This window comes from Mus caroli, chromosome 18, assembly GCF_900094665.2.
Source record: "Mus caroli chromosome 18, CAROLI_EIJ_v1.1, whole genome shotgun sequence".
Classification (NCBI taxonomy): domain Eukaryota; kingdom Metazoa; phylum Chordata; class Mammalia; order Rodentia; family Muridae; genus Mus; species Mus caroli.
Window position 1 is genome coordinate 73731856 of NC_034587.1, and position 12166 is coordinate 73744021.

Here is a 12166-nt window from a genome sequence, read left to right on the forward strand (position 1 = left end):
TTCTTCTTCTTCTTCTTCTTCTTCTTCTTCTTCTTCCTTCTTCTTCTTCTTCCAGGGCAGCTGGATGAGAGGCCAGGAGTGACGTGGATTGGTTCAAGGGAACTTGCCAGTTTGGAGCAAGTGAGGGGCTAAGAGCAAGGGACAAAATGAGAAGAGAATGATATCTAGTCACTATAGCCTGACTCCTGATTGGCCGTTTGCCTCTGAAATCCAAAGCTCTAGGTTACAGAGTATGGCTAAGCCTCAAGGTGAGCGCACTTCAGTGGAAACAAAGGCTCTTAACTAACATCCAGGCCACAGCCATCATCAAGTCAGGTCCTAGATTTAGGCTTGAGCTTTCCAAATTCCATAGCCTATCTCTTTCTTCAGTGTGCCATAGTCAATCCACAGTCTGGAGGACCTGGGGCTGTCTCTGGACAAAAGAAGTTCCCCATAAAAGGCCACTGAGGCTGTAAAGAATGCGACCTCACCTACGGTATCTTCTGCTTTCTTCCTGCCACCCTTCTCAGTTGTTCCCTATGAGATCACCCTCTACACCAGTGATGTCTTCGCGGCCGGCACAGATGCCAACATCTTCATAGTTATCTACGGCTGCGATGCCGTGTGCACCCGGCAGAAGTTCCTGTGCACCAACAAGAGGGAACAGAAGCTGTTCTTCGAGAGGAAGTCGGCTTCCCGCTTCATTGTGGAGGTACCGGGCTCCTTGCACTGCCCCAGAGAGGCGGGATCGGAGCAGCCCTTCATTTAGACAGGCCTCAGCTAATGTGAGATGAGCAACTTGTTCAGCCTTTCGGAGCCTCCATATGTCCAGACAGACAGGAGGATGGTAGAGCTAGCCAGACCTTTTAGGACAAGTTGTCAGGGTTAAAGATGATGAGCAGAACTTGGGAGACAGGCATACCAACAGGACATCTTCCTGCTTCTACTATGGGTGTAGAACACCTTCCAGGCAGGTAGGAGCTGGGGTGCTGGATGGTGTAAATCTCTCACAGGGGATTGTGTGAGGCTATGTCTCCTGCTTGGCTTTCAAGGAACAGCCAGTTGGACACAACTGCTATATGTCTTACAGCTTCTGTCATGTCTGGGCAAGGGGTTCTGTCATCTGATGTTGACTGGGGATGTGTGTTCCAGCACCTTGGCATTCCCACATGTCTGTATGCAGAACAATGCCTATGCTGCCCTCTTCTTTGAGATAGCTTGGGCAGGAGACACAGCAGAAGAGCCCGGACTCTGCCTGCCAGGAGCTTGCTATACAACTGGAGAGCCCAGACCTTCACACGGGACAGGAAATCTAGTGCTTCTCACCATCACTGGCCCTAAGGTTCAGAGGCCCTAACATATGAGATTTATCTATGTTCACTGGACCCTTGTCACAATTCTGCGCTGTGCTGGCCCTGAGGAAAGAGGAGAGGACTGAGGCACACTAGAGTTAATGGCTTTCCCCAAACCACACAGCAGGCAGGCAGGGGAACCAGAACCAAACCTAGGGGAGCTGGCTTTGTCACCTGTGTTCTTATACCCTGTGGTAGGCTCCCAGGTGGATTGAGCTGACCATTGGTGTTCAGAGAAGACAAAGGTCCTGGAGGAGATGTCGTAAAGCCAGGCATAGAAGTGGGCACTCCTCAGGACAAGGAGGAAGGTGTTCCTGGGAGGTTACAGCATGCCCAATGGGCCAGGGGTGGAAACAAACACAGCATGGAGCTTGAGGGCACAGGATGAGCCTGGGGGAGCTCAGGAAGAGGGTAGGGATGAAGCCAGCCTGGAAGAGGAGCTAGGAAACTTGGAATCCTCCACTCACCGTGTAATGAGGACCAGTAGTGACATGCCCTTGCATTCCAGTGGGAAACAGAATGTCTAGCTTGTCCTTACCCTCAGCCAGCTGCCGCTCCGAGAATTTAGCTCCCTCCACAACCCCTCTGGGAGAAGGCAGCTTTGGTGGGAGATCTGCCATGGGAAAAAAATCAGGGCTGATTCAGTCATCTACACAGGTTAACATCTCTCCACACAAGATGGTATGGTGGGTGTATCACAGAGAATGATGTAATTAGTGCCCAGGTTACACCTTAACAGGACTCCTGGGGACTTTCATCAGCGAGGTCTCCATTAGTAGTAGGCAGCTATAATTTGTCAGTTAAGCTGCTGTTCATTCTTTGTTAATGGTCTGGGTCTTCGGGGAGTGAAGGAGCTTGGACAAATGAAAAGGCTTTGTCTCCTAGCTTGTCCTTCCTGCCTGCATCTTCTACCTCTCTACTCTTCTCTGGTGGATCCTTGGTTCATCACTCAGTTCACAGCTCACCTTCCCGTCCTCACTCTGGATTACCTATTAATAAACTGTTCCCCCCTCTGTGGTCCACCCTGATGGGTCGGCTGGGAGAACAACATTAACAGTTTGGACTCCTGAGCTCATCTGAAATGTCAGCTCTTTTGTAAGCACGCGATAAGGACCAAGTCATTGACTTCACGTGACAGTTCCAAGAGGGTGGCAGTATCACAATCCCATCTCACACATGAGCACCCACAATAAGAAAGGCTTGAAACATACTAAGGTAGTACTACTCATTGTCTTAGCTTGGGTTTTACTGCCGTGAACAGACACCATGACCAAGGCAACTCTTATAAGGAAGACATTTAATTGGGGCTGGCTTACAGGCTCAGAGGTTCAGTCCATTATCATCAAGGTAGAAGTATGGCAGCATCCAGGCAGACATGGGCCTGGAGGAACTGAGAGTTCCACCTCTTGTTCTGAAGGCAGCTAGCAGAAGACTGGCTTCAGACAACTAGGATGAGGGTGTTAAAGCCCGTGTCCACATTGACACACCTACTCCAACAAGGCTACACCTCCTAATAGTGCCACTCTCTGGGCTGAGCATATACAAGCCATCACATTCCACTCCCTTGGCCCCATAAGCTTGTTCAAACACATGAGTCTATGGGGGCCATACCTACCCATAGCATAATAAAAGCTACATTTAGTTCAACTTCCAAAGTCCCCATAGTCTACAGAAATCTCAACAATGTTAAGAGCCCAAAGATCAAAGTCTCATCTGAAATTCATCCAATCACCTACCTGTAACCCCCAAAGCAAGACAGAAAACCAGCTGGGCAAACTTCAAACTCTGCATTTCCATGTCTGAGGTCAAAGCGGTCTTTAGATCGCCAACTCCTTTTTCATCTTTGTTGACTGCAACAAACCTTTTTCTCCTGGGCTGGTTTCACTCCCTGTTAGCAGCTTTCCTCAGCAGATATCCCACAGCTCTGGCATCTCAAAAATCTTAGGGTCTCCATAACAACTTCAATGTTACAGCTCCTTGTTTCAATGTCTGGGATCCACACATGATCTTCTGGGCTCCTCCAAAGGACTAGCGTCACTTCTCCAGCTCTGCCCTCTGTAGCACTCTAAGCTCAGGTTGATCCACTCCACTGTTGCTGCTGTTCTTGGTGATCATGCCATGGTACTGGCATCTCCAATACACTGTGGTCTTCTGCTACAAATAGGCTTCACCAATAGCCTCTCACAGGCTCTCTTCATGGTGCCAAGCCTCCAACTCCTTTGCATGACCCTTCAGTCCTGGGCCATCAACTGCAACTGAAGCTGCACCTTCATCAATGGCCTTCCATGACCTCACACAGTTCATGGTGCCTTCATACCTTCAAAACTAATACCACCTGGGTGACTCTTACACATTACCAAGTATAGCTGCAGCACATGCTTTAACATTGACTATCTCTGGAGCACAGCTTCTTTGTGCTCTAAGAAAACACTTCCCAGAAGATGTCACCTCAGTGATGCTGGTCTCTTCTTAATCACCACTAATATTTTAGCTCCACCTAACCAGCATCAATTGTCCCAGTAGTTCCTTCTATCCTGGACTCTAAAGCCAGAACCATGTGGCCCAAACTGCCAAGTTCTTCTGCTTCCTGTGGCTGGAACATGATCCCCCATTGTTATCTTTCCAGCCTCCGGTTTTCCTGTTTCCCTCACTGCCTAAGTTTGGCTATCCTGGAACTTGCTCTGTAGATTGACCTTGAACTCAGAGATCTGCATGGTTTTGTCTCCTGGCATTAAAGGTGTGTACCACCATCCCTGGACCTAAACTTAGCTGGGTGAGATCTTGCCCCAAAGTCACATTCCCTTAATCTTTTCTCTCCTAGAACAGGATTCAGCTCTATTTCACTTCCTGGTACCCATTTAATACTTGGAGCATATATTTTATATTTTTCCTTTCTGAGCTTGCTACAATTGTTCAAAATGCTCTTTATGAGACCTAACCAGAAAACAAAGTCTCTGGTGGCCTTTTTAAAGACTTCTTTTGTCAGTGCTGTTAATATAAATCCCTTTACCTTAGCCTCAGGTAGACTCTTCAGACAAGGGCAGAAAGCAGCCACATTCTTCAAAATGCTACAAAATAGTCTCTAGGCCACAAACTGAAATTCTTCTCCACTAAAACCTCTTGGGCAAGGTTTGCACAATACAAATCACTCTCAGCCACAAAGTTTTCCATATTCTTACTAGGATAGCTCATTAAGCCCCCATTTAAAGCATTTACCACTTTTCAAATCCAAAGTCTCAAAATCCACATTCTTACAAACAAAAGCATGGTCAGGCCTATCACAGCAATCCCCCAGTCCCTGGTACTGTCTCAGTTAGGGTTTTACTGCTGTGAACAGACACCAGGACTAAGGTAACTCTTATAGGGACAACATTTAGTTGGGCTGGCTTACAAGTTCAGAGAGGTTCCGTCCATTATCATCAAGGTATGTGAATGGAAGCCTCCAGCCATACATGGGCCTGGAGGAGCTGAGAGTTCTACCTCTTGTTCTGAAGGCTGCTCGCAGAAGACTGGTTTCCAGGCAGCTAGGATGAGGGTGTTAAAGTCCAAGTCCACAGTGACACACCTACTCCAACAAGGCTACACCTCCTATTAGTGCCACTCCCTGGGCCAAGCATATACAATCACTGCCAGTGAGCATTTCAGCTCCAGAGCCTTCTTGGACAATGCCTTCACCCTTCCCAAAGGAGAATGCCAGGACCTTTTCTGATGCCTGTGTCTTCTGAGGCCACCTATGAGGTATTGCTGTGATAGGCCAGCACCCTTGACCAGCAGTCCTCTGAAGGCCTCTTTTCTGTCTATGGTGACACAGACAAGATGGTCCCCTGATACAAGCAACTAAGTGCTTGCTGTAGGACTAAGTTTACAGAAGAGCCATTGAAGCCACATGTCCCAAAACTCAAAGCCTATGGGACAGGGAAGGAAACAGAAACTCCTAGGTGGAAGATGAACCGGGGACCCTTTATTTTCTGGCCACTTCAGACGATGAGGCGGTCAGTTGGATGTGGATCCCAACCTTCACTTGGGGCATCTGTACTTCTTCCACAGGTAATCATAAGATCTGCTAAAAGTCTCTACAACCCTTACATCACCTGGAAGCAATGATCTCTGTTTAGTTAGCTCTGAGTCCTCTGGGCTTCCAAGGCCCCTCAGGACCACTGTGGCCATGGATTCTGTTTTCTGATTCAGAGCAGGGCACAGGTAGTGGGGCATCTCAGGAGGGCGGCAAGATCATGGCAGCTGCAGCATCCTTGTCTATCTATGGAGTAGCAAGGTGCTTGGTCAGGGACTTGGATAAAGAACAGGTGATAAAGAGAGCCATGCTGGCTAGAGAGATGGCTCAGTGGTTCAGTTCACAGAGGCTGAGTTTAATTCCCAACAACCACATGGTGGCTCATGACCATCTGTAATGGGATCCGATGGCCTCTTCTGGTGTGTCTGAAGAGAGCAAGAGTGTACTCATATACATAAAATAAATCAGAGAGAGAGAGAAAGAGAGAGAGAGAGAGAGAGAGAGAGAGAGAGAGAGAGAGAATATGAATACCATGCTGTGGTTTTTGACCTAGTCATGATCTCACTGGGCTGCCCCAGCCCTGGTCCTGGTTTTGGCTGACTAAGACACCATTTTCTGTAATTTTGGAGGGAATAGAATCTGTAGGGTTAGAGAATTATAGAAGTGGAGGGTCTCTTAAGAATTGGAAGATATGGACCTTGTCTGACTAGCAAGACAGGGGCATGGGTTGTACCAGAACTCTTCTTCTGAGACCCAACTCAGTTCTCAGAGCTTGTGCTACTATGGCATCAAGTAATGGAGGATGGGAAAGGTAACCACTCTGTGGAGAGTCAGACACCTCTGAAAGACCCGAGTGCCTGAGTCAGGACCAACCATGTCCAGACTGAGGGAAGGCAGCATTGGCGTGTCATGTGAAGAGGCGGAGCTTGACCTGGCTGCTCAGGAGAGATGGGTGGAGAACTCATAACACCCAGAAGTTCAGAGGGATTGGAATATGGAGGCCCCAAGGAGGGGCAAGGTGGCTGAAGCCTTTCTACTAACACACGGTGCTTTCTTTACTCTCTGAAGTTAGAAGACGTAGGTGAGATCATAGAAAAAATTCGGATTGGCCATGACAACACAGGCATAAACCCTGGGTGGCACTGCTCCCACGTGGACATCCGCAGGCTCCTCCCTGAGAAAGATGTAAGTTGGAGACGGGTCTTTCTCGGCGCTTCATCTTTTCCAAGATTAAGTTCACAGCATACCGGCTTGCCGGCTACTTCAGCCTCTGGGGCAGCTAACTGGCTCAGGGCCAATGCAGCATCTCCCAGTGATCTGTGGAAGGAATCTGGCTAGTGGTTCTCAACCTGTGGGTCGTAACTCCTGTGGGCTGGGATGACTGTCTCACTGGGGTCACATATTAGATATGTGACCTGTCAATCAAATCTTTACATTTTGATTCATCGTGGCCGCAAGATTGCAGTTATGAAGTAGCAACAGAAACAATTTCACCACAACATGGGGATCTGTATTAAAAGGTTGCAGAATTAGCAAGGTTGAGAGCCACTGGTCAAGGCCATCTACTCTGGTCTATGTGTCTGCCTCAAAGCTCGAAAGGGTCCCTGTGTCTTCATACTGTGAGGCAACACCTTCTTTGTCTTTGGCTCCCCCGAGCTTCATCACACTGGGGAGTCACTGGTCTGAGTGGTCCCCTCCTTACAGACCAATTGTCCTCCTTCCTCCTCACCCCAGGGCACAGAAACCTTGACTTTCCCCTGTGATCGATGGCTTGCCACCTCTGAGGATGACAAGAAGACCATCCGAGAACTGGTCCCTTATGACATCTTCACTGAGAAGTATATGAAAGATGGATCCTTAAGACAAGTCTACAAGGAAGTGGAGGAGCCTCTGGACAGTAAGTGTGTGTGTGTGTGTGTGTGTGTGTGTGTGTGTGTGTGTGTGTGTGTGTGTGTTGGGGCAGGGGGAGGAGCAGTGGCCTTTGCTGCACAGAAAGTTTCAGGACCACAGCCCTCCTCACAGAGTGCCCGTCCCTGCCAGGTTGAGCCTCCTCACATAGGAGGAATGGTCTATGCTATCCACTGGGCAATGGAGGCTCACAGAGGTTACATAACTTGCCAAGTTCACACATCTGGAAGATGGCGGGCCAGTCTTCAGATTCTGGCCTGTTTCCCTGTTTGTGCTCAAATTCCTTCTACAGCATGATACATCCCAGATCACCCACTGCCTGGATTACCCTGCTCTTGGCTTTCTGCTGCTCAGTTCATTTGGCCACTAGTGGGTGTGGTATGACCCTCTCTGTTCTTGCTGGACAATCTAGGCTGGAGCGTAGCTCAGGGGGAAGAGTTTTTGCCTAACATATGAGCACCTGGTTCAAAACCCTGTTCTGTAGAAGATTTGTTTTTAAGAAGGAAAACAAGGTAGAGTCTCCTGGCAAGGCCTATCTCCGGGGTAAGGTCCAGGCTCTGGGTTTGTCCAAAGTCTCAGGGTTTTGTTTTCTGCATCTGCTAGTCACTGTCCTCCATAGCTGTTATTTCTCTGCAGGACTTGAATCATCCTGACCACCCACGTCTCCTGCTTCTTCCTGCCTTTGGTCTGAGTGACATCATCAAACTCTGGTTATCTCCTTAAATAGTCTGCTTAACTTAGGTCCTTTCGGTGCCTGCGGCATGAAAGTTTCACTCCCCGGCTTTTCCCTCTCACTACCCTGTGGGCACATGTGTGTATATGCGCAGCACATACCTGTATGTGTGCAGCACATGTGTCCCCTTTCTTTACCACATGGATAGCACTGACCAGCCACTCAGCTCTGGTAATCAAGTAAGCTTTACGATTTGATAATCAGTGTCAGTGACAGAGGCTTCTACCACTGATAATCCGCGAAGATGCCCATGGTCCCCGCCCTGCCGCCAACAGGGAAGTCTACACAGATCATAGAAGCTCCAAAAACTTGAAACCCAACCCAAACTTACAGTGTTATAGTTTTGGAAAAACTGGAGTAAAATCCAGGATTCCAGTAAAAATCAAGATGAAGCTGGTGTGGGTGGGACACAGATCTTTCTGCTCATGAGAGTCAAAGGACAAGGGATGGATATGCTTTTTTCCTCTTTATGTAAAACAGTGGCAGTCCCTGCTTTCCTTTAACTGAGTCATCTCTCTCTACCCACATTCCTTTCTTCACAATTTCTTTGCTGTCAGTCAGGGAAATGTATTTTTTTTTCTATTTGGACCACAGATGGACACCCGGGCCTGCTGTTTTCAACATCACTCTTGGGATGTTCTGTATAAACTGTACTCCACAGAACCCACTCCGAGGTTTCTAAGGAAACACCTCTTTCCTGACAAGCTGTGTGGCCGGGGTGGGACAGGAGGGAGGAGGATCCAGAAATAGCTGGCTCCTGCATACCCGCCTTGCTCAGCATCGAGAAGCTGAATCGGGTTTTCTTAATTACCAAAGGACCAGAGAAAGCAGCAGGAGGTGGAGTGGGGGTGTTAGAAGATCATTCGTCTAGGTCTGGGACAAGGGAGCCTAGAAGAGGCATTTCTGACAGGCCCACCCACCTGTGATCATTTCACATGTGCAACAGGCTCCAAGGCTGCCAGGAGTGGGGGGGGGGGGACGGCAGGGAGAGGCCAGTCATCAACTGTTGTGTCTAAGCTGTGACAAGACTGCTAATGTTACCCCACGTTGGTGTTGGCCCGACAGACTTGGGTAATGCTGCCTCTTTTAAGCAACTGAGACAATTTCATTATCAGTTACTGAAGCCCATGATATGCTGCCGGCGGCTGCTGCTGTGCCAAGCTGAGTAGGATGGACTGGCCCCCAATTCTCGGCTGTATCAGGGGACACACATCTAACCATCAAGTCTCATGAAACAGCCACTCTCCTCAACTTTGGAGAGTGATGGAGAATGAGCTATGAAGTCAGGGAGGGTTTGGAGAAGATAAAGGATACAGAAGCAACCAAGTCCCACTTAGTTGTATGAGTTTGTGATCCTAGGCCCTAGTCCCAGTGGAGGTAGCCATTAGGTGACAGGTGTTGGAAATTTGAATCACAGAGACCTGGGTTGAAGATACAGACTCAGGAGGTCAAGGAAGACAAAGGTAGGTTGTGCAAAATGAGAAGAGAAGGGTCAAGGTGGTGCTGAAAGGTTCAGCAGCCATGGGCTGTGTAGATGAGGGATCCACGAAAGCCAGAAAGAGGCATGGTGCTGTGGAACCCAGAGGAAAAGCCGACTCATCAGGAACCATAACGGGTGTGAACACGCCCCTAACTGTGGTTACAAGTGGTCCACAGTGCACTGATTTGTTACACTGACCTAGCGGTGGCTGTGGGCCCACTTCCAGGGCTTGGGAGCAAAGCTCTTCTTGGTCACTGTAGGAAAAAGAATCTCCTTCTAAGTCTTGTAAGTTCCTCCCCTGGGTTCACAGGAATGGCTCTTAGTCCAGGATAGGTACCATGCCACCCTAGATCCCCTGCCATGCAGTGCCATTGCGCTCTGGGTCTGTCCCAACACTTAGGCCACTTCTCTGGGTGGCTAAGAACAGCACTCAGGAATCCCCACCTGACTTCCAAGCACCACTCTGAAAGCGTCCTTTCCATCCTTTTCCCCTGGACTTCCCAGGGCAAAGGGGTACAGGGAGGGAAGGGGCAAAGCCTTCCTAGCATCTGTAGAAGCACGAGAAGGACTCGCTTGTCCACGGGGCTGGAGGCTGGGGAGGCAGCTGTCTAATTCTTCCTTGCTGAGTCACAGCATCAGAGCAAAGCCAAGACCACACTCAGGATCTTTATATACTAGTCACCCTGGTACTCGGCCCCTTCCCAGGCACCATGGGAACAAAGGAGAAGTTCTCAGTCTCTGTGGTTGGGGGGCCGGGGGCGGGGAAGTTTCCCTGGGGATACTGGGGCAATGTGAGTGGTACCATTGGGCTGAAGAACACATCAAAAGGAGGAAGGATGATGATGATTTGAAAACTACTGCACACACAGCCAATCCGGTTAGAAGAACTGGTGTAGCTGGACCCCAAGGCTTTGCGTTGCCAGGATCACAGCATAAAGACTTGGTGGTCATAGCGAAGACATTCTTAGGGCAATCTCCTTGGACTAACTCGAATGGGTCAATGGGTTAAGGGGCAATCCCAAAGCCCCCATCTTTTGGTTCTCTGAGAGCCTCCTGAGTCCTGATCTGAGAGGTGACATCTGACTGAAGCCCACACACAGGGTACAGCCGACCATGCATAGCCAAGCAGTGGAAGAAAAATGCAGCGGCTTCAGGGCCTGGACCAGACCTTTGTATGCCAACCAACCCCTCTCCCTTGATCTAATGAGCTTCCACCCTTCTCTTCCCTCTGTCTGCCTGTCTGTCTGTCTGTCCATCTGTCCAACTTGATGGGCAGTTGTGCTGTACTCGGTGCAGATCTTCACAGGGAATGTTCCTGGGGCAGGGACAGATGCCAAGGTCTACATCACCATCTACGGAGACCTCGGGGACACAGGGGAACGGTACCTTGGCAAGTCAGAGAACCGCACCAACAAGTTTGAGAAAGGAACGGTAGGAGAGACACACTGAATGCCACCACTTTTGGAATTCTGTGGGGCAAGGTGCATCCTCCTGCGGGCTTTTGACATTGCTTTTCCTATGCAAGCTCACATTGTCTCCTTCTCTAGCCAATGTACATCTCTGGGTCCTGAATATGGGGTGGGGTGGGGTGGAGTGGAAGTTAGGCCCCAGCTCTAGATTATGGGAATGGGCTTTTCAGAAAGCCAGCTCGGTGTGGATTGTTCATGCATGAGAACATTGAGGCCACAAAGTGGCAGGGGATAGCCCAAAAAAAGACTAGATTGGGGGCCTGAAAGCCTGGATATGCCTTCAGTTCCTTGTCTAACTCAACTTTGCTGACTTTAGTTTCCCTGTCGCAAGGATGAGCCAATATAAATCGGCTGGAGTGTGTTGTGCAGAACTGAGGCCCTCAATATAAATAATACTGGGGAACAGAGGGGACCCTCACTCACATGTAGACTCACCTTGACCTTGCCTGTCTATTGAGAGCCTTGCATGCTCTCTATTAAGGTCTATGACTATAAAAAAGTCTTGAAAGGCATGTAACCAACCAGCATTTGCAGCCCTTCTAGCTCTGATATGCTGTGGTTGACAAGAAGGACAAAGTTGGTCCAAAACTTCCCTTCTGTGTGGCTCTCCCAGCACAGCTCCTCTCTCCCCTGTATGCTGCCCCACCCTTTACTCCATCCCCAGTCCCTTTCCATCCTCTCCATGTACCTAAGTCTACCTGAAACTCCACAGGCCAGGGGATCACCAAAGAGAAGGGCCATGGAATTGATCCTGCTGCTGTCTTGCCAGTGGCCATGTGTGCATAGGAATCCAAGCATGTCCCAAGGGCCTAACTCAGCCAGACAGACCCTTTTATACTGACCCACCTGACACTGGTGAGGAGGAGGGAATTAGCTGTGGGACCAGTAGCAGGTGTCTGGTAAGTGGATCTGTAATGCCTGGTGACCCCATGGGATCCAGGAGCCCCAACCTGGCTGCTGGATCCTCAGAAGGCTCCCATGTCCCATCACTCTTACTAATCATATGGATAGAGACCATCAGTCTTTAACTTCACTGCTTCTGAATCAGGAATAACAACATGATTCCCAGTTAGACTTCTGCACTGAGAAAGAGGAAATACGCATCAGCATTTCAGGGAAGATAATTTTCAAGCCTCTCTCTGTCTCTGTCTGTTTCTGTCTGTCTCTGTCTGTCTCTGTCTGTCTCTGTCTGTTTCTCTGTCTCTGTCTGTTTCTGTCTGTCTCTGTCTGTTT

At 49.2% G+C, this 12166-nt stretch overlaps 1 protein-coding gene across 2 annotated transcripts in view; it reads left to right on the forward strand.

Annotated features, from left to right (window-relative positions):
* Loxhd1 (lipoxygenase homology domains 1) overlaps positions 1-12166 on the forward strand; it is a 101273-nt gene that overhangs the window by 48576 nt on the left and 40531 nt on the right. For both annotated transcript variants that reach the window (XM_021150699.1, XM_021150700.1), the window contains 4 exons: positions 510-691; positions 6412-6528; positions 7078-7240; positions 10741-10895. In XM_021150699.1, coding sequence (XP_021006358.1) covers positions 510-691; positions 6412-6528; positions 7078-7240; positions 10741-10895 — 617 coding nt within the window. The remainder of the gene's footprint in view (positions 1-509; positions 692-6411; positions 6529-7077; positions 7241-10740; positions 10896-12166) is intronic.